Source organism: Cynocephalus volans, chromosome 8 (genome assembly GCF_027409185.1).
Source record: "Cynocephalus volans isolate mCynVol1 chromosome 8, mCynVol1.pri, whole genome shotgun sequence".
NCBI classification, from domain to species: Eukaryota; Metazoa; Chordata; class Mammalia; order Dermoptera; family Cynocephalidae; genus Cynocephalus; species Cynocephalus volans.
The window spans coordinates 50,999,329-51,022,911 of NC_084467.1; the positions used below are offsets into that span (position 1 = coordinate 50,999,329).

The 23,583-nt window shown below is 37.5% G+C and overlaps 1 protein-coding gene across 1 annotated transcript in view; it reads right to left on the bottom strand.

Moving 5' to 3' along the window:
• The window catches only part of C8H1orf87 (chromosome 8 C1orf87 homolog), a 76,391-nt gene that overhangs the window by 47,491 nt on the left and 5,317 nt on the right, over positions 1-23,583 (bottom strand). The window contains exon 2 of the mRNA XM_063103747.1: positions 9,147-9,363. Within this exon, the coding sequence (XP_062959817.1) occupies positions 9,147-9,363 (217 nt within the window). The remainder of the gene's footprint in view (positions 1-9,146; positions 9,364-23,583) is intronic.

Consider the following 23,583-nt stretch of genomic DNA (forward strand, 5'->3'; position numbering starts at 1 on the left):
ATGGGCATTTGGGCTGGTTCCAACTCTTGGCTATTGTAAAGAGGGCTGCGATGAACATTGGGAAACAGGTATACCTTCGACTTGATGATTTCCATTCTTCTGGGTATATTCCCAACAGTGGGATAGCTGGGTCGTATGGTAGATCTATCTGCAATTGTTTGAAGAACCTCCATACCATTTTCCATAGAGGCTGCACCATTTTGCAGTCCCACCAACAATGTATGAGAGTTCCTTTTTCTCCGCAGCCTCGCCAGCATTTATCGTTCATAGTCTTTTGGATTTTAGCCATCCTAACTGGGGTTAGATGGTATCTCAATGTGGTTTTGATTTGCATTTCCCGGATGCTGAGTGATGTTGAGCATTTTTTCATATGTCTGTTGGCCATTTGTATATCTTCCTTAGAGAAATGCCTACTTAGCTCTTTTGCCCATTTTTTAATTGGGTTGCTTGTTTTCTTCTTGTACAGTTGTTTGAGTTCCTTATATATTCTGGATATTAATCCTTTGTCAGATGTATATTTTGCAAATATTTTCTCCCACTCTGTTGGTTGTCTTTTAACTCTTCTAATTGTTTCTTTTGCTGTGCAGAAGCTTTTTAGTTTGATATAATCCCATTTGTTTATTTTTCCTTTGGTTGCCCGTGCTTTTGGGGTCGTATTCATGAAGTCTGTGCCCAGTCCTATTTCCTGAAGTGTTTCTCCTATGTTTTCTTTAAGAAGTTTTATTGTTTCAGGGTGTATATTTAAATCCTTAATCCATTTTGAGTTGATTTTAGTATACGGCGAGAGGTATGGATCAAGTTTCATTCTCCTGCATATGGATATCCAGTTGTCCTAGCACCATTTGCTGAAGAGGCAGTCCCTTCGCCACTGAATAGGCTTGATGCCTTTGTCAAAGATCAGCTGACAGTAAGTGTGTGGGTTGATTTCTGGATTCTCTATTCTATTCCATTGGTCAGTGTGTCTGTTTTTATGCCAGTACCATACTGTTTTGGTTATTATAGCTTTGTAGTATAGCTTAAAGTCAGGTAGTGTTATGCCTCCAGCTTTATTTTTTTTGCTCAGCATTGCTTTGGCTATGCGTGGTCTTTTATTGTTCCATATAAATGTCTGGATAGTTTTTTCCATTTCTGAGAAAAATGTCTTTGGAATTTTGATGGGGATTGCATTGAATTTGTATATGACTTTGGGTAGTATGGACATTTTCACTATGTTGATTCTTCCAATCCAAGAGCATAGGATATCTTTCCATCTTCTTGTATCCTCTCTAATTTCTCTCAGCAGTGTTTTGTAGTTCTCATTATAATGCTATAATGCTTATGTTATTTAATATAATCCTTACAACCACCCTGTGAAGTAGGTGGAATTAGCACCCTTTTACATTTTGAAAGCTGAGGTATACAGAAGTTAAACAACTTTATTCCTTCATTTCAGAAATATTTATGACTTGCCTAATCTGGCCAGGCACTCTGATAGGCCCTAGACTCAGTCGCACAGAGCTTGCAGACAGTGTGGGACACACAGTAAGCAACCGTGACAGTACAGTATGGGGTGGTAAGAGCGACTATCAGAACAGTCTACAGGCCACCCAACCTGACTTGGAGGTCCAGGTCTGGAGGCAATGACTTGCAAGTGCCGGCTTGAAAGATAAGTTAAATTTGGTTTTGGATAAGCTAATGAGTGGGAGGGAGGAGAAGAGAAGAAAGAAGATTAGAGGAAAAGAGAACGGGATATAAAAACTTCAAAGGTGAACACAGCTTTGTAAGAAAGAGAGGTGGATGATCTCAGAGCATAGTTTAGTTTTTGGGAAAGGCAAAAATAAGGCTGGAGATGCAGGCAGGAGAAAGGCAATGAATTACCTTTGAGCCTTGTTACCATCTATGATTTGTGCTGAGGGCAATGGGGAGCCATGCAAATATTGTGAATAGAGCAATTACTAGATCAAATGTGTTCAAAATCTACTCCCTAGTAAATTGTGCTGATAAGATTTGAATCCTGCTTTTCACTACTACCCTAGGATTACAGAGATTCATCATTCAGTTCACAGAGGAATTTCACTCTCAAGGATTTAGTTAGGTATTTCGGACACATTGTTCTCAGAAACAACATGCAAAGAGAAACAAAATATAAACAGGTCTTTTAAAATATTGCTTATAAATAAAACTATTTTTGAGTGGTTACATTGTGGAAGTCATGAACACTCTCTTCCAAGCCTAGTGAACACAACTGATTGTCTTAATATTGTGCAATGGGTAGTTGTGGCTTAGGAGAAAACTTCCAGAGACAACATCAAACACAGATTGGAAAGTTTTGTCTCAGAAAATAGGTTTCTTTGCAAATTATTTGCAATATAAGATATTTCCATGTTCAGTCACACAGAAATATTTTTTTGCCTCTGAGAATTAACACACTTCTATATGATGGTGTTCTAAAGAAGTGTTTATGAATATTTCATCATCCCAATGGTGTCAAGGTGTCCTTGAGCCCCCTTTGCTCCCATCTAAATACCAGAATTTGAATGTCTTTATCCTCAGCACTACAGATACATGTGAATGAGATTTTCATGTCAAAAAATAAATGCATATATAGTTCTGCTGATTATTGTCAAATTTTCTTCCAAAGTGGATGTTCCACTTTAAATTTCCTGTCAGTGTAGCAGAGGATCTGTTTCCCCATAGACTTCAACGTATGTTATCAATTTTCTGGATTTTACCAATGAGAAATTGTATCTCAGAGTGGAATTAATATACACTCTTCTTATTAAGAGCAAGGCTACAGGTCTGGAAATATCTAAGGAGAATTTGGATTTATTTTCTTGTGAAAATGTCTGTTTATATATTTTGCCAATTTTTCTAACAGTTTACTGTCCTTTTCTCCATTTTTAGATAGAATATTCTATAGATTAGGGATGTATTTGTCGATTATATAAGTTGCAGATTTTTTCCCCAGTTTGTCAGGTGTTTATGTATTTTGCTTACAGTGCTTCTGACCATAAATGTATAGTAAAAATTATCATGCTTTTAAAAATTGTATTTGCATTTTGAGTCATAGTTAACATCCTCTTATCCCAGATGATAGAGAAAATCACCCATGCTCAATTGCACTACTTGTATAGTTTTATTATTATTATTATTATTATTATTATTATTATTATTTACACTTAAATCTCTGATCCATATGGAAAATATTCTAATACACATCCTATATATGTGTGGTATACAAAGGTACTTCAAAAGTTTATGGAAAGATTTGTATTATCTTTCAATTCTATATTTCCACGATCTTTTTGAAGTATCCTTCTATGAAGAATAGACACAATCTAAAATTTCTCTATAGCCTTCCAATAATCTTAGTATTACTGATTAAGAAGTCCATCTTTTCCCTACGAATTTTATTTATTTATTTATTTATTTATTTTTAAGTAACTACTTTTATTTTTTTATTTATTTTTTCCTGGGTTTTTATTTTTTTATTTTTATTTATTTTTATTTTTTTAAATTTTATTTTGTCGATATACATTGTAGCTGATTATTGCTCCCCATCCCCAAGACCTCCCTCCTTTTTCCCTCCCCCCTCCCCCCCAACAATGTCCTTTCTGTTTGCTTGTCGTATCAACTTCAAATAATTGTGGTTGTTATATCTTCTTCCCCCCCCCCCCCGGTTTTTGTGTGTGTGTGTGTGTGTGTGTGAATTTATATATTAATTTTTAGCTCCCACCAATAAGTGAGAACATGTGGTATTTCTCTTTCTGTGCCTGACTTGTTTCACTTAATATAATTCTCTCATTCCCTACAAATTTTAGATGTCTCCTTATCATACACAAAATTACAATATGCCATTGGATCTATATCTGGACTTTGTTTTTTCAATTCTTTCGTCTTTCATCTATTCGTGTGCTAAAACCACACTATTTTAAATAGAGAGACTTTATGTAATGGTATCTTACCCATCACCCACACCCTTTTTTTTTTTTCAGGGTTCTCCTGATTATTCTTGCTTGTTTGTTATTCCAAATCAACTTTATAATCAATTTGGCTAGTTCCAAAACAAACAAACAAAAATCGAATGCTATTTTTGTTGGAGTCACATTAAATTTATAAATTACCTCAGGAAGGACTGACAACTTGCTGATTTTAACCTTTTCTGTACATGAACATAACATGCCTTTCCAGTTGTTTAAATCTACTTGTGTGTCTTTCAGCGCTTTAATTTTTTTCTCATAAAGGTTTCGACATTTCTTGTTAAGTTCATGCCTTGGCATTTGATTTATTTAATTTAGTTATGTATTTATTTGCTATTGTAAGTGGTGCCTTTGCTTCCATTTTATCTTCTAACTAGTCTTTGCTTATATACAGGGAGACCATTGATTTGTGTTATAGATATAATGACTTCCTGTTTTGCCAAATTCTCTCTTATTGTTTTAGCAGTTTTTCCATTAGCTTTTTTTAGATTTTAAATGTATAATCTTATTATCCGAAAACAGTTTTACCTCTTCCTCTCTAAGTATTATGCTTTTAATTTCTCTCTCTTATTTAATTGTATTGGCTAATACCTCCAGCATAATATTAAAAACGAGTGGAGATAGTGGGTACCCTTGACTACTTCCAGACTGTCATGAGAAAGCCTTTAGTCTTTGCCCAGAATTAGATGTTGGCTTTGGGCTAATATACAGCGAGTGGTATTTTGGAAATGAACAAGCCACAATTCTTATTCTCAGGGGCCTTATAGACTTGTGGAAAGAGACAGATAAGGAAATATCCTATTTTAATAGTATGACATCACCTATAGGGGTATGCACAGATTCACTTAGAAATACATTAGGAAAGGCACTTATCTCAGTCTTGGCAGTCAGACAATGATGCTTCTTGGTAGAGTTGATACCTAAGTTGAGACTCTAACATGATTAGGACTTAATCAAATAAAGATGGAGGAAATAGAATTTCATACAAAGGAAATAGTATGGGCCAAGGAAGGGAGGTGAAAGGGAACAGCAAAAGGGAACAGAACTTTATTTGTGGAATAGAATTTCAGTTTAGTGAAAAGGGGGATGGGAGGGAAATAGAGTAGATAGACTTGAGATAGAATGATAAGTCAAGGAGTTTGAATTTTATACTAGAGCAATGGGGATTTAACAATGGGTTTTAAGCGTTTTAAGCAGAGTTTACTTTTGATCAATGGTTTTGAAGTTCCTCCTAAAAGAGGTAGCATATATATCCCTGCTCTGCTGGCATTGTACTTTACCATGAGGATTGCTTTGGCCAATGGAATGTTAGTAAATATGACACAAACGAAGACTTAAAATATACTTGTATGGTTGAGTTTGTCCTCTCAAATGTTTCTATCATGATGAGAATATGCATTGGGCTCTTCAATTCAGAACAATAAAAAGACAGAGCAGACCTAAACCAAATCCACAGTGTGGAACCAAACCCAGCCAAGCCCAACTGAGATAAGTAAAAGCTACCTTAGCTCACATTCATAGATGTGAACATCAGTGATTATGGTTATAAACCACTGAGTACTGGGGCAATTTGTTACACAGCAGTATGTATTACAATAGCTGACTGACACAATGAGGGATGCTCAGAGACAGGAAAGTCAGCTTGAAGATAATTAAAATCTCCCTGATGAGAAAGAGTGGTGGTCTGACCTGGGTAAGGACAGATGAAATGAATGTAGGAGAACACTTTGAGAGACATGAAGGAGGTGGAATTTAAAGAGCACAGTGATTAGTTAGACATCAGAGTCAGGGAGAGAGACATGAAGGAGGTGGAATTAAAGAACCCAGTGATTGTTAGATATCAGAGTCAGGGAGAGAGACAAGGAAAGAATGTCCAGGTTTCTTGCTGGGACCATTCTGTGAGACACAGACTATGGGATGAGGAGCAGGATCAAAGGGTCTGCTCCGAATATGCTGAGTCTGGGCTGGGAATGCATAGCCACAAAGAAATTTCCTTGACGTCTGTTTATTCATCTATAAAATAAGGTTAATATCATGTGCCTCTACCTACCTCACAGGGCTATTACAAAGAATGAAAAAGAAAAAGAAAAAAAAAAAAAAACCATGCAAAAGGGATTTGAAGAGAATACCCTACCAGTCAACTGTGATAAGTATTAAAATTAAAGCACTAACACTTTCATTTTCATGCTGCCAGATGCAAAAAGAACACTCTAATTTTATTTTTGAAACTGTGCTACTGAGTTTGTTGCTAGTCACACATTCTTTTTTAATTCTTCTGAGAGAAGGCAGAGCTGAGGCTTCTGAGAAACAATATAAACAATACTTGTATATATTTTTTCAGACTTACCCATAAGGCGCAGAATTTGGAAGCAAAAAGATGCTAGGGCTGAGAGTCACGAGCTCTTCTCTTGCGAGACCTCAGACAAGCCAGTGAAGCTCTCTGGACTTCTCACTCTTCATTTGTGAAATGAAGGTTTGTACTTGTTGATTTCTAAGATATCTTACTGTTATATACATAAAATGATGGATTCTCTTAATAGCTTCAGCTTTACTTACCCCCTACCAATGATACTCTTCGAACTTAATCTGTGATTTGCAAGAGAATTTGACACTTGCTCATCCTACTCCTGTTAGCTCAGTCCTCATCAGCGACTTCTCTTTTGGAACAAATTCAGCTGGTCCAGATTGCCTGTTATGTCCCAGTCAGGAAAGCTTATTTTCATCTCTGTGAGAGTGATAAGGATCTAGAAGGAGTTCTGATTGGTTTGCCTCTGTAACTGTGGCACGATTCCATTTGCCACTTAGTCAAGGTGGTAATGAAGGTCTCCCTACCAAGCAACTGTGGCCACCATCTGGCAGCCTGCACCATGTGCATGCCCGGCAGACAAAACCAATTAGTCCTACACCTCCCACGAGGCCTGCCTGTGTTTGGTGGGTGGATGTTAGCTCCACTGAGCCTCTCACAAGAAGCCCTGTTGAGTTCTGGGAGAGGAGAGGTAAATCTTCCCCCTCTGGTACTACAGAGCTGACAAGTCAGATCGTGGAGGTCCAAGAACAGCTTACCGAATGAACATTCTACCCATTATAACAGCAAATGCAGCATCCATGGCAGGATTGAGCAGCTTGATGTATTAGGAGGAGTGTCAAGAAACAGATTTCCATTTACAAGAGAAAAACCAGAAATGGCTTAAATACACCAGAGGATTTGTTAAATGAGCCATGTTATATCTGTATAAAGGAACAGATATAATTTGGTGATTAAGGACCTAGAACCTGGGCTTGAATTGTGGCTCTGCCACTTGTCAGCCTTATGATCTTGGCGAGGCACTTGACCTCTTTGTTTCTCGGTTCCCTCATCCATGAACTGAAGATAATAAGAGCTTCTACCTCACTGGGTGCTTGGAGATAGCACATTAGTTAATACATATAAGGGGCTTAGAATAGTGCCTGGCACACAGTAAATGCTGTCGAAGTGTTAGTTTTGAGTAGGAGTCTCAAAGAGTCATTAAAGATGATGTGTGGGATGGCATTTTTCATGCCGAAGGGAAAATTCTTGATATGAAGTGAATAGAGCAGGATAAAAAATAGTATATACACAATGACTCTCATTCTAAATCTATGCATGGAAGAGAGAAGGGAAAGAAAGGGAAAGAAAACCAGTAGTTTTCTTTGCCTGGTTTTATTTTTTTCTTATTAAATTATCCTTCCATTTTCTATATTTTTTACATTATTTTATGATTTCTACATGATTATGAAACATTTTATAATTAGAAACATCAATAAAAAATTTAAGTCAAAAAAAAAGAAAAGAAAACCTGGGCAAACATTTTATCTGCACACGCATGAGTCACTTTAACTTTTCCAAGTCTCAGTTTCATCATCTGTATCATGATGATAGAAATAACAGTGGCACTTACCATACAGGATTGATTCCAAAGAGCAAATAATAAAATTTACCTGAAAGCAGTCAGTCAATAATAAGGTGTTTTATAACTATGATATTATTACCAAGGTCATCCTCAGGGAGCAACAATAATAAATATATTAACACCTGAGTCAAAATTAGGGTAAGAACTCAGAAGTCTGTCGAAGTTCACAATAGATTATTTCACTGCTGTAGATTCATTATCTCCTGCTCTAATCAGGCCCTAAATTCAAGGTATCACCATGGGAAAGCCAAAATAACACATTGACCGGGGACTAGGAGGCCTGAGTTCCAACCTAGGCGGAGCCACTAACATTTTGGGCAAGCCACTTTCATTTCTGGACTTCAGTGTTCAACTAGACCTTTCAGAGTATAGTCCGAGGTCCATTGGTGGGCTGTTAACCACTCCAAAATTGTAATCTTTTGCATGGTTCTTATGAGTAAAAGATCACAAATTTATAGGCATTCATTTTCTCATATGACTAAAGACTAGCTAGTAGCTCAGTGATTTAGAAGGGGCTATTAAAATTATAAACTAAAATTAGTTATGTTAGAGTTTACTGCACACTCTAATTCAGTATTCTTCTAAAATATCTGGCTGTCACTTAATGCTTGGCAGCATTGCAAAACTCCTATTCCATGTATCCGTTTAATTGTACTTTCAGCAACTTTTGGAAATAGTACTTTGTTATCAATGAATCATTATTTTTGTCTTGATTTAGATCCAGCTTTAAATTGCTTCTATACTTGCTCTTTAATTACAAATTGCTAATCATTTGGATTTTTCATTATCAAGTTAGTTTGTTATGGACTGTTTGGTTGATGGTTAACAGAGTGTGGTGATATAGATTTCTATCAAGACACTTCTGAGCCTATAATTTTTTGATATATACACGTTTGCATTGGATTTTGAAAATAAATCATCTCTTCCTATAATGTGAAAGCAGACAGCCTCTCCCCCTCCAAAATGCCCCAACTTTGCATGTGTATGTATAGTGACACTTGTCACTGTATTACTGAGTGTCACCAAATTAGACACAGGCAGGGAAGGTTGACGAGCTCAAGTTTTGGTCAACAAAGATGCAATACACAAAATGACCTTGAAATTCATTTTCAGATTGAAAAAAATTGATTCTAATTTCTATTTCATGTAAAATATTTTAATTACCATTTGCACAAGGGTGTGTTTGTGTTAACCTGTGTTTTTTTCTGTATTTTTCTTGTAAATTACCAAGAAAAGCTTGAATATTCTTGTTACTCACTTTGTGATTCAGGAATCCGCTACTGCGTGCTCCTGTTAGGAGTTTCTGGTTGTCCTGTGGGTATCTGCTCTCTTCCACATCATCTGGGCTATCACTGGTTTGCTGGTCAGTGGGGTTAGTGGGAGCTGGGGGGTCTCTGCTCATCTGCCCTGCGTTACCAGTCACGGGTTTCAGGAGCACTGTTTGAGTTTCTGCCTTCAAGTTCTCATTCTCCTTCCTGTGAAGAAGCAGTTTTACACTTGGTTACTCACAGGGCAGACGACTCATGCATCAGGCTGCCATAGAGATGGAAGAGTCTGGTGGTGTGAACAGTGGTAACTCAGCACTGTGTAGTGTAGAAGTAAACACTGGTTATTTGTCTACGGATCATTTACCATAGAGACACCATGGTATTAGCTTCTCAGGCTTTATCTTTTCCCTATCTCTTCCTCATACTCATAAATATAATCTATCCATCTGCCCTAAAACCCCGGCTGTAAGTAATGAACAGTGTGAAAAATGAGCCCTAAAGGTGATCACATTTCTTACTCATAAGTCTAACAGGTTTTTTCAGCCTTTGCAACTAGAAAAGGAAGAAAGTTAAAACAGTTTGCCAGCTCTAGTTCACTCTATGTCTCTCCTCAGTTGCTTCACTTAAGACTTCTTTTTCTCTTAGCAGTCTTCCGTTTAAGTTTTTAAAATTTATTTATTTTTTACTTTTTTGTGGCTGACTGGTATGGGGACTCATTAAGTTTAACATTAAGCAGAGAAAAGACACACAAAAAAGCTATAGGAATGAGTCAAAGAAATGCAAATAATAAAATAAAAAATCATTTAAACTTTTTTAATAACTAAAGACATACAAATCAAAATGATAAAAAGATATCATTTTAAACTTAGAAAACTTCTTTGAAAATAAGAAAATCAAATGCTAATGACAACTTAAACAGATACAATTCTTATAGTGAGTGACCTGACAAAACATGTAAAGAGTCAGGAAATTGAAATTCTTTGATGTAGTAGATCAATTTTTAAGAATGTGTATTATAAAAAAGAGATACTAACAAGTGCTGGCAAGGATGTGGAGAAAGAGGAACCCTCCTGCACTGTTGGTGGGACTGTAAATTAGTACAGCCATTATGGCAAACAGTATGGAGATTCCTCAAACAACTACAGATAGAACTACAATATGATCCAGCAATCCCACTTCTGGGGATATATCTAGAGGATTGGAAATCATCACGTCAAAGGATACCTGCACTCCCATGTTTACTGCAGCTCTGTTTACAATAGCCAGGTGATGGAAACAACCTAAATGTCCATTGATGGATGACTGGATAAGGAAATTGTGGTATATATACACAATGGAATACTACTCAGCCATAAAAAAGAATGAAATTCGACCATTTGCAGCAACGTGGATGAGCCTGGAGAAAATTATCCTAAATGAAACCCAGGTACAGAAAGAGAAATACTGCATGTTCTCACTCATAACTGGGAGCTAAATCCATAAACAAATAAACAATAAAGAGAAACAGAGAGAAAGAAAGAAACAGCAATCACAGTAATACATTGAATTTTCAGAAAGAGAGAAAAGAACAATGGTTACTAGAGGTGGAAAAGAGGAGGGGAGCGGAGGGGGACAGGGAGAGGGGCTAATGAGGAATTGGTTAATAGACACAAAAAATGATAGTGTATTGTAATGATAATAAGCTAACTGTCCTGATCACACATTGTATGCAATTATTGAAAATCAACGTTGTATACCACATGTACATATAATAAATTATCTTAAAAAATGTGTATTAAAGGAAAAAATGCAAAAGAAGAAATCTGAAACCTCTAAATATTTAGTAATGGGTGGATGTATTGAATATTTCATTCTATGTTCATAAGATGGAATGTATGGAGCCATTAAAATAGTTATGAATAATTTTAATGACACAAATAAATGTTCTGTTATAAAAATAGGTGAAAAACATGATTATCTCAACTATGTAAAATGCATGTATATAATGTGTGCACATATTAAATCTAGAAAAATATATGCCAGAAGTTAACAGTAAGTATCTCTGGGTGGTAGAACTCAGGGTGTTACATTATACTCTATTACATTATATCGTATCATATTACATCTTACAATATTATTGCTGTAAATTTTCCACATGAGAAAATGTTATTTTATATTGAGAAAAAATAAATTTCAAAGTAGGTATGTCTTGTGCCTAGAAGGTATTCTATAAATTCTAGTTGTTATTAATGATACAGTAGAAAGGATCCATTTTAAAGCAAGTCATGTTACCTAAGCATAAAACAATTGCTCCAATACTTTTTGATTTGAATAAGGCCACACCAGAGGCAGTGATGTAAATGTGTATTTTTTACAGTCATCCTCTTGGTAGTGGTAGCAGGAGGAGAAAAGAAAGCCCAGGAAAGAACTCTTATGGACACCTACCTTTACAGAGGGAAGAAGAACCCTAAAAAGAGATTAAAAAAAAAAAATTCCAGTAAGACAGAAGGTAAACCAGGAGAGTGAGGTCTTAGTAGCAAAGCAAAGAGGATGTTTCCAGAGAGAGGGCATAGTCACTGGTATCAAATGCTGCTGAGAAAGGTGTTCTGAAGAGGGTCCATTAGGTTTAGGCCTAAGGATGTTGTCAGGAATCTTTGTAAGGGGAGTTTCAAAGAGGTAATGGAGGTAGATGCTAAACTGAAGTGGGGTGAGGAAAGAGCAGCACTAAGAAACTGTAAACAGAAAGTATAAAGACCTCTATGAAGAAGTTTGGCTGCAAGAAGGGAGAGAGGAGTGGTGATTGATGAGGAATGTAGGATTTCAGATAGGGCTTTGTTATTATCATGGTTAAAGACGGTAGTGAAACTAACACATTGAAATGCCACTGGTGAAGAGCCAGCTGAACTAGAGAAAAGGAGAGGATCCTTGATCGAATAAGATGAACCTTGACAATGTGAGATGGGATGTCATTGAGAGGACAGATGCAGAAAGTAAACCTCAGGGTAAAGTAGTAGAGAGATAAGTGAGGATGTAGGCAAATTTGTACATTTGGTGGCATGTGGTTGACAAAGTTGCTGTCAGCTTGAATTTTCTCTCTGATAACAAGGTATGGTTACCTGTTGGGTCTCATGGAGGAAGTGGCAAGTAGGAAGTCTGAATTAAGGACTGATGGTCTGAAATAGCTGCTGTGAAGACAGGAAGCTGATCAGAAAAATAAGACAGGTTGGCTGGGCACAACTGAATGACCAGTTACAGTTGGAGACCATGGATTTTTGTGGCATCAATCTGAAAGGTGGATGTTCTCCTCTAGAAGTAATCCTCATAGACATGCAAAGAAGCAGTGGGGCTCACCCAGGACTGGGGCTTTGCCAGACAAGTGCAGTTGAATGACAACTGTGCAAGATGGGAATATTAGAAGGAGAGTGTATTTTTGACAAATAGTTCCTGCAATGAGAGAGGAAATATATGTTCCTTGACCTCAAGAAACTTAAATTTCATCTTGTTGTCCAAAAATAACACAATCAATAAAGTTGATGACTGGTATGAACTTGATTCTAAAAGTCAGGATAGTGGTTACCTTTGCAGGAAGGTGTAGATTCCAGATGGGAGCGTGAAAGGACTTCTGGGATACTGGCACTATCTGTTTCTTGATCTGGGTGTTTGTTGCATGGGTATAGCATGTTTGTGAAAATTCAGTGAGTAATAGACTTATGACGTGCACTTTTATATAAATATAGATATATTTTTATAAAGTGTTAAATTGGTATAAATATACATAAATAATATGAAACATACCTAATTAGCATATAAATAAATGCCAAATGAATGACACACAGAATCAATACTATTTGGAGTTCATAAGAATGAGAAATAACTATGGTCTGCAATGGTTACAAAAGTAATAGTACTACTAAGGATTTAACTACATGACAGCCACATTTGAGCCATTTACATGTTTATTTATTCCTCAAATCAACTCTGTAGGCATGGGGCTCATATTATTCTCCTTTTAGGATGAAGAAATTAAGGTTCAGAAAGTCTATGTGATTTGTCCAATTCTAAATGTCTTTTCAGTAGTGGAGCCAGGATTTAAGCCTAAATCTATGGACTGCACAACCTCAGATCCTATTGCCAGTAGAGTCAGGGGAGGGTCCAGAAGTTTGGGATTATGTGAGAAGAAGAAAGCAGAGGAGCAGGCAACCAAAGCAGAAAACACAGGATTTGAAGGCAAAAATGGTCATAGGGCAAAGAGTTAATTCTTCTGGATGAAGGCAAGAGAGATATATTATTGTCGCTTCAGTCACCTTCCAAATCCTCTTGTGGGCAGTCTCAGGACAGAATTGCTTGAGAAATGTGAACTGTATCTGCCTGTATTTTATAACAGCCACAGAAGATGTAAAACCAAAAATAACCTGTGAAATCTGTTTCAAGTAAAAGCTGTTTCTTTAAAAAATACATAGCACTTGAAAAATTATCATGAAAATGACTCTCCAGCTGAGAAACGGCATGTGTCTGTGGTTAGTGCAAACAATTTGTCAACACACATTGGTTGTTATGTTGTTCACAAACTCAGTTCTTTCTTGTAGACTTGTGTGCTATCTACCTACACTACTGAAAATAGAAATTTGCCATTTCAAAAGAAGGGTGGAAAACACCAGCAATACTCTCTCGGAAGCAAGACACAGCTAGCTTCTGCATATGTACTTCTGACCTCAGCTGCTGCTCCAGGGGATGCCGTGAAGAGTTTACTGCCATCCAGGAACTAGAGCAATTAGGGAGGATGACTGTGTTGCTGAATGATAAATAAATGAGGAGAACACTGTGCAATTGTTCCTTTTCTCACACTGGGCTCTTCCCGCAAAGCAGCCCTTTTGTTCCACCGTTTATTAGAGCTCAGAGTCTCAGAACTAGAAAGAAACGTTGCAAGCGTGTCAGCATTCTCTGCACAAGGCAATGTAGGGATCCTCTGCTGGTTCCACCTCCCATGTAATTCCAACTCACCAGATCTCACATTTGGTTTGGTTTACACCCCTGCCGAGAATATAAAATCTCAAATGGAGGACCCAGGGGGCTCAGCAAAAGGTCACCAAATGCCATCTAATAGGTCTGCCAGCCTTGGCGGTGACTCAATGTCACCAATTTCCAACCGTGAGCCATCTAACAGGCCCTAAACCCTCTAGAGAAGACAGCCTAGTGTGTGCCAGTGCCGTGAATGGGGATCTAATTTCAGCAAATGAAAGCAGGTTCTTACTCAGAAGTAATGTGAGCTAATCAACACAACCACTCTTCTCTTTTTAAAAAGACAATAAAAAATAAAATAGGAAAGGGGAGAGGAGTAGTGCTGAAAACCTCACCAAACCCACAGGGAAGCTGAAATGTGAAGCCTGTGCTAGCGATGGATGAAGAGTAAGGGGTTTTGGTTTTTCCTTCCTTCCTTCCTTCCTTCCTTCCTTCCTTCCTTCCTTCCTTCCTTCCTTCCTTCCTTCCTTCCTTCCTTCCTTCCTTCCTTCCTTTTTCTTTCTCTCTCTCTTTCTTTTTCATTCTATGAATACATACCATGTATTATTGTCATAGAAATTTTGCGATCAGAAAGATCGTAAATGCCCTTTAATTCAACTTCCAAACCTATGCCCGCATCATTTCTTCACCGTTGTGATTATACCAGCTAGTATGTTCTAGATGCTTATATGTGTCAGCCACCACATATAAATTCACATAAATTCTTTCATATTGTTTGACTTTTGGCAAATTACTTCACATCTCTAAATTTCAGGTTCTCATCTGTAAGATGAGAAAAGTAATACTTATCAAGACAAGATGTATAAAATAGCCAGCCCTTGACAAATGGTAGTTTTATGTTAGTCATAAGGTAAAGTGCTCTCTTTTATAACACCTTCCTCATCACCCAGGTACAGAAGGAAGGGATGCTCTTTCCTCCAGAACTCCAAAACTTTCTTGATTGATAGGCAAAACTGAAGTTCAAAGGTTCAAGGTTTTATAGTAGACAGGTATTGAGGAAAATCTATTTAAATAGAGGGAAAGACATAGTTAATGAAATCTATCTGGCCACCATGTTATTTACCAATTACAGTAAATACAAGTTCTAGAAATCACCCATTTTAGAAAACAAGAAAATTAATTAGCATTAAAAATCCACTCTAACAAAGCTGGATTCTTCTGAATCACATTTCTTAATTTTACAGAAAAAAAAAAAGAAGCCCAAATATTGCTGTATTATGATGTCCTCAGGTGGATTCTTCCCAGGGGCTTTACAGAGTATGCAGCTTCGAAATCTTTGAACCAACCTTTATCAGCTTGAAGTACAATGTCTTTTGCTCTTGCGTTCTCCCCTGTTTTGCTTCTGCAAGTCTAAGCAAAATAATAGCGCAACTGCCTGGCCTCTTCACCAATTATCTCAGTACTGGAGGGCAGTTTCTGAGCCAGGTCTATCCATGCTCTGAGAGGATGCAGCATAAACAGTCTCTCTGCACCACCCCTGGATGAATCCACATGGACTACAGGAATTGGGAGTAATAATTAGAGCTACGTTATTTTGTTTAATTGGATTGAACTAAAGCAGGGATATATAAAGAGATCATGAATTTAAAAAGTACAGTACCATACAAATATAAATCTGTGTTATCTCAAAATTTTAATGGACTGAACTAAATGTGGCAAGGTATTCTATTATCTCTTTATACAAAGTTTCCATATACATACACAGGAACTTCTGTTTTGCTTTTAAAGCAAAGGAAGATTGCACAGCTTTGTAATCTTCAAAAAAATTTTTTCCAGTTGACAGTGTAATGTGGGTATCTTTACACATCAGTACTTGTGTCTCTACAACAACACTTTAAATGTCTAAATGGTATATTGTCCTTTCGATACATAAGTGTTTACTTAATATGTACTATATTGTTGAATGTTTATTTTGTTTCCAAATTTTTATTAATTCAAATATAGCTGCTCTGCTGGGTATGTTCCTTGTGCCCTTAGATGCTTGCCATCCTTTCTCAAGATGGCCTGAGCTACAGAATGTTTCCTCCATTTAGTTCCAGTGACATTCCACTCCTCTCACCTCTTCAGACCTGGTGCTGGTACCAACCGTGCAGCTGCTAGCCCATGAACCCTGCACGATACCTTGTGGTTCTCTTAATCTCAGCTCACGTCTTTGTAATTAGTCTTTTAGTAAAGAAACCTTCTTTGAATCACCTTAATTTGAGTGTGTAATCTGTTTCCTACTGGGACCCAGACTTAGACATTCTTGTGTAAGTCTTTGAAACTAAACTGCTCCATCCATCCATAATTATTTTCACAGAATTGTTTCATAAATTCATACTTTATGTCAAATTACACACCATGTAAGGCTTTTCATAAGAATACTTAAAAAAAAAAACCCAGTAGCATATGAATATTTATTTTTCTAAATGCTTGTTAACCCTGGGTATTTCCATTATAAAAACATTTCTAATTGATTTATGAAAAATAATACCTCATTGCTATTTAAATTTCGTTATCACAGAGGTTGAATCCCTCCCACACACATATTTATTGTTCATTTTTATTTTCCCTTTTGTGAATAGCCTGTCTAGTCCTATAGCCAATTTTTGAAATTGGGCTGCTCATCTATTTTCTATTGATTTGTAAGAGCTCTTCATACATTAAGAGGGTTAATTTTTGTTTCTGTCATATATGTTGTAAATGGTGTTTTGTTTTAGATTTTGAATTTTCATATCTTTTGAAGAGCATTTCAAATGGTACAATAACAGCTTTTACCTCATAGTCCCAATATTTGGGATCAATGGACACCTATTTTCTAAAACATTCATTTGGCATTCACTCAGCTAATTCCACAAACCCTTACTTAAAGATGTATGCCTGAGTGTTATTCTACAGGCGTATGTCCAAAACAAGAGTATCTTATGTTCCTTATACTTCTTACAGTGCTTAGAATAAACACACAAATAAATAAAAACAAAAACCAAACCAACAAAAAACACTGGAGGAGATTAATAAAGAAGCAGTTTAATGGGCTTAAGAAAAGTTTGATTTTAGCAAAATACTTGAACTTGTAAAAATGGAGATAATAGTGTCTTCTCTAATATCATTGGTCAATTTTAAGGAGAGATTGAGTTCGTGGATATTAACATACCACATGTATTGCATAATGAGAAAAGAAATAAGCAAAGATAAGGTACTATGATCAGTTCTTTCTTCAAAAAAAGAATAAGTAGGGTACTCAAATTTTTAAATCACAAAGTTTATCCAGAGTTTATATAGGGACTATAGTTGGTTACTGCTACTGTCTCTTGCCTGGATCACCATATGACTCCCTAAATGGTCTCTCTCTTTTCATTCATGTCAGATCATCCACCACTCAGCAGTCAGAACCAGCCTTTAGAAAACAAAAATATGATATGTTCTCTGCTCCTGTCAATTTTCCAGTGGTTTCCCATCCTACATAGAACAAAATCCAAAATTCCTACATGGCCCATGACCCATGATCTGAGCCCTGCTGGCCTCTCACCTCATTTCTTATTCCTCTCCCCTTTGCCCATCCTACTCTACAAACATTGAACTCTTTACTCCTCCTTAAACACATCAAGAGGCTTTGCACTGCCTGGAGTTCTCTCCCTCAGATATTGGCATGATTTACTGTCTCATAGATCTGTGGGGCTACGATGATGGAGGTGTTGCCCTGTATAGGCTAGTGTCACCTGGTATCTGTGGTGTCAACTGGTACAGGCTGGGCCTAATGGCCAGGAAAGCAGCAGATATATAGGTGCCCTGATTCTGGGCACTGTGCACCGGGTAAGGGATGCTGTCCTACTTTCTATGAGGCAAGCATAAGGCAAGATTGTACAGAAAAATCTGCTTGGGCCCCAGGCAGTCAACTTAAGTGCCATCTGCTTGTAGCAGTTGCTGGGAAGGCCAGATGTCCAATACCTGGAGAACTTGGGGCCTGTGAGAAGCTTCAGCCTTTTCTTCTGCAGCAAGGGAGGGAAGAAGAAACTACCAGTTTTATGGAAAGCTGGAATCTCACAGAGCCATACCCACTGGGTGAAGGCTGGGCCAGTCTTAGCCAGCTCACTGCTAACTAGCCTGGGATAATTCTCACTGGATAATTCTGTCTCCACACAGTCTCAGTTCAAGTGTCACTTGCTCAGGGAGGACCCCTGGGAACACCCTTTGTGACTTGATATACACTAATGATCCTCCCCTACTTTTCTTCATTGCACTATCCCCACTTGAACAGTCATTGTTTATCTGTTGTGGGTCCTTGTCACTAGAAGTTTATGTACACTGCTATATCTCCAAGGCTTGACACTTAGTAAGTGCTCAATTAATATTTGTGGAAAGAATGTTGATGGAATTCCATACACACATTTACTTCTAAAACTGTTAACACTTTAAAAAGTTTATGACAAGTCACAAAGAATTAATTATTGTGAAGGGCTTTGGGGGATTCAAAAATGACAGAATATGGCCTCCAGGAGAGTCACATGGGAAAATACCAGAACTTTGCATTTCTTGGCTGTAACAGTAATATCAATGTTAATTATTACAAATCGTAACTACGTTACCCCATTAAAACTTAAGGCACCTTCCCCTGTGCTTAGCAATGCTATAACCCAGCAACATATCTATGGAATGAAGGAAGAGTTTGGGGTCAATGACTCTTGGCATTGGAAGGAACTATAGAGGTCAACTTTATTCACTGCAAGCCTCTGCTCATAGGACTTTCTTGCAATGGACTCAATTCCTCTTCCATGTAACAATTCAATACCCAGATTCTCTAAATATTCCCCTAGGACATATTGCACACCCTGGATCTTCCATAATGCTCTCTGGGGCCTCCACCTTTAGTGTGTCAGGGTTCTTCCTAAAATGTGGCATCCAGAATGAAACACAGTACTCCACTGAGTACTGAGGATGGGGGACCCCACGTCCCTCCATCTGGATATCCTCGGCTCATGCTAATTTCAAACACAGTCAAAACCCAAACATCACTCCATACAACCATTTACATTTATGCCTATCTAAAGAGAGACTTTTCATATATTTTAGTCGATTTGGTCTTGTTGGTTTTTAGCCCATTTCCTAGCAATTCTGCTACCTATGTGTTCATTAAAAAGATTCTCTGTCTTCTTTTGATTGTGAATTTTAAAATGTTAACAAAGAACAAGGTCATACCCAAATCCTCCCCACCTCCAGCACTTTGTGATTATATCTATTGTCTAATCACTACTATGTTGGTATCTCACTTATATTAATACTATCTAGTTCACAATTCTCTGCCCTTTTTAGGACTTTGTGAGAAAGATGTGCCTGATGACTTACTGAGATCAACAAATACTGCCTTCGTCGTACCCTTCATTTGGGCTTCAGTGACCTTGGCGATAAAGAGAATTGGACCAGTTTGGCATAATTTGTTTTTAGTCAGCACACACTAACCCTTAGTGATCATAACTTTCATGTTTTGTTTTCACAACGAATATATTTAATTCTTTGGCCTACAGTTTTGCCAGGGATTGTCCACAAGTCTCTGCTTCTGTGGTTTTATTACCCACTCTTATCTCCTTTTTGAAAATGAGAATATTTGTCTCCTGTCACCTGACATATCTTCTTTTCGATGAGCTATCAAAGATTACTCACCAGGGTTCCATAGTGACATCTGCATGGTATTTTAACAGCATGAACATTTAAATTTGGATTTGTTTGAAGCAACTAAGTATCGTCTGTCTATATCTTGGCAACAATGTTGCTCTAAATTATCTCATAGGCTTTCAACATGTACAAGACTTCGTCCTCTGTGCTAAGGATATAGTTGTGCACATAGAATTTGCAGTTAAATGGGGGAGACAGAAATACATAGGAAGTTGTCATAGAGTGTAAAAATCCCTACGGGGTGTTATGGGAACCCCCAGGTGGGGCAGGCAAATATGGGGCTGGTGGTGGTGGCACATGATCAGATTTGTATTTTAGAAAGGTCATGCTTGCTGTACTTGAGAATGTGACTTCTTTTCAATCTGGAGTGTGCATAGGAGTCACCTAGATATCCAACTAAAAGGCAGATTCTGACTCAATACAATTTGGGCACAAATTGGAAATTTGGGTATAGATGCAGACATGGGGAAAAAGCCATGTGAAGCTTAGAGGCTTAGAGTTATGCTGCTCAAACCAAGTAACTACCAGAAGCAAGGAGAGAGACCTGAGACAGATCGTTTCTTGGCACCCTCAGAGGGAGCACAGATCTACTGGCACCTTAACTTCAAACCTTTGACTTTCAGAACTGTGAGACAATAAACTTCTGTTTTTCTAAGCCACCAGTTTGTTGTACATCATTAAAGCAGCCATAGCAAGCTAGTATACTGCTCTGCATCTTAAAAGTAACTTTCAGGTCTGAGATGCTATTCCAACTTCAACACATGTCTTACAGGAAATCTGAGCTAAATGTGGTTACACTGGAAGATTTCTGATTTTCCATCCATTACTGATTTCTGATTTTCTTTTAATTCAGATTTTCCTTTTGGAGACTTCTTTCCTTTTTGATGATTAATTATGCTTCTTATGTAGGTTTTTACTAATGTATTCAACTGATTCAACCCAAAGAAAACACCCTCTTGAGGCCCCAGCTTAAGGGTGTAAAAACTTTGAGGGAGACAGATTCTGGGACATGCATGACATGCCAGTGGTAGGTCTCTCCTTACCTCAGCAACAAGAAGCCTTTTGGGAATTATTTATTTTTGAACCATACGAGAATATTTTAGCAAAGCATGTTAGTTGTCCTATGTCACCCCAGCAACAGTAGCGCCAAGACTACATGAAGCAGACAGAAACAAACAAGCAAACAAAACACAAATTTGTCTTACTATAAAAAAAATACCATTTTTTACAGTGTTATAGGAAAGATAGATCTGTGTCTTTTATTTCACAATTTAGCTGACTTATTGTACTCTTTTTGTTTCCTGGTTCCTGAAGTTTAAAAAAGAAAGGGGAAAAGACACCTTCTGCTAAGACAAGGGAAATTTTTCCCTATTTTAAAAGTACAAGGAGCCCTCTCCCCTTTCCTTTTAGGAACATATTAAACACTACCCTGGAGGAGCAGGGAGCCTGTGCTGATTGGCGTGCGATTCGCGCTGGCAGGAAGAGAAAAATATCTGGAAACTTTAGCCAGTTTATCAGCTCCGGATGGAAGGCAAAGGAGCATACTTTAAAAAAAGACCTTTGCACTGCATGATCCAGCAGCCCAGGCCAGAGCACAAGGAACAGGGAGAAGTCCCGCACAGGAAGTGGAAGCTCAGCAGAGAGCACACACCCTGCGGTATCGCCCCGTGATCCAGCAGCCCAGCAGAGTCCAAGCTGACCAGAGAGGTGGCTCCCCAGAGAAGCCCAAGACCCGAGGCAACCACACACACAAGGCACTAGAGGCCAACTGAGCAGTCACGGAGGTAGCCATATCAAATTGGCAACCACAACAACATCTTAGTTAGTCAATAGTCTCAAACCGGTGGACTGTGAAACCCTTTGCCACAATGAATAAACATAAAAAAAAAGATACCAGAAATACAAAAAATCAAGAAAGTACACCACCAAAAGTTAATAAATCTCAAACTCTAGATCCTATAGAACAAGAAGCCCTTGAAATGACTGACAAGGAATTTCGAGTGATAATTCTAAGGAAACTGAATGAGATACAAGAAAACTCAGCTAGACATAATGATGAAATGAGGAAAAGTATACAACACCTGAAAGAGGAAATGTACAAGGAAATCAATGTCCTGAAAAAAAATGTAGCTGAACTTGCTGAACTGAAGAAGTTATTCAGCGAAATAAAAAACACAACGGAGAGTTTAACCAGCAGGCTTGTCGAAGTTGAAGAGAGAGCCTCTGAACTTGAAGATGGGCTGTTTGAAATAACACAAGCAGACAAAAAAAAAAAAGAAAAGAAAAAGAAAAGAAAAAAGAATCAAAGACATTGAAGAAAATCTGAGAGAGATATCAGACAACCTTAGGCGCTCAAATATCCGAGTCATGGATATCCCAGAACGGGAGGAAAACGGAGATTTCATTGAAAACATATTCAACAAAATAGTGGCAGAAAACTTCCCAGGTATAGGAAAAATCACAGATCTTCAGATCCAGGAAGCTCAACGATCTCCAAATGTATTTAACCCAAAAAGGCCCTCTACAAGACATGTTATAGTCAAATTGACAAAACTCAGAGACAAAGAGAGAATCTTAAAAGCTGCAAGAGAGAAGCGTCAAATCACCTATAAGGGAGCCCCAATCAGGCTAACATCAGACTTTTCATCACAAACCCTGAAAGCTAGAAAGGAATGGGATGATATTTTCAAAATACTAAAAGACAAAGATTGCCAGCCAAGAATACTCTACCCTGCAAGGCTATCCTTCCGAAATGAAGGGCAAATAGTATATTTCTCAGACAGACAAAAACTGCGGGAGTTCACTACCACACGACCACCCTTACAAGAAATCCTCAAGGGAGTACTGGGTTTGGTTCCTGAAAAATAACTACCACTGCACTAAAAACCCAAGAAAAATCAAAACCCACTAGTATAATAAAAATGGCATTCATGAAGAGAAAACAAACAAACAAAAACGCTATCTACAACCTAATGAACCAACAAACACAGAAACCAAACAGTAAATCAGAAAGCAAGGAACAAAAGACACCTAAGACAACCAAACAACCAATAAAATGCTAGGAATAAATCAATACCTTTCAATAACAACTCTTAATGTAAAAGGCTTAAATTCCCCAATCAAAAGACACAGGCTGGCTGACTGGATTAAAAAGGAGGACCCAACTATATGCTGCCTACAAGAGACCCACATCACCCATAAAGATTCACATAGACTAAGAGTGAAAGGATGGAAAAAGATTTACCATGCAAACAGAAAAGAAAAACGAGCTGGAGTAGCTATTCTTATATCTGACAAAATAGACTTTAAACTAAAAACCACAAAAAGAGACAATGAGGGACACTACTTAATGATAAAAGGACTGATCCATCAAGAAGACATAACAATCATAAATATGTACACACCCAATGTTGGAGCAGCCAGATTTATAAAACAAACTCTATTAGACCTAAAGAAGGAAATAGACACTAATACCATAATAGCAGGGGACCTGAACACCCCACTGTCAATATTAGACAGATCATCTAGGCAAAGAATCAGTAGAGAAACACAAGATCTAAACAATACTCTGGACCAATTGGAATTGGCAGATATCTACAGAACATTCCACCCAACAACCTCAGAATATTCATTCTTCTCATCAGCACATGGATCATTCTCTAGGATAGATCACATATTAGGTCACAAATCAAGTCTCAATAAATTCAAAAAAATTGGAATTATCCTATGTATTTTCTCAGACCACAATGGATTAAAACTAGAAACTAATAACAAATGAAA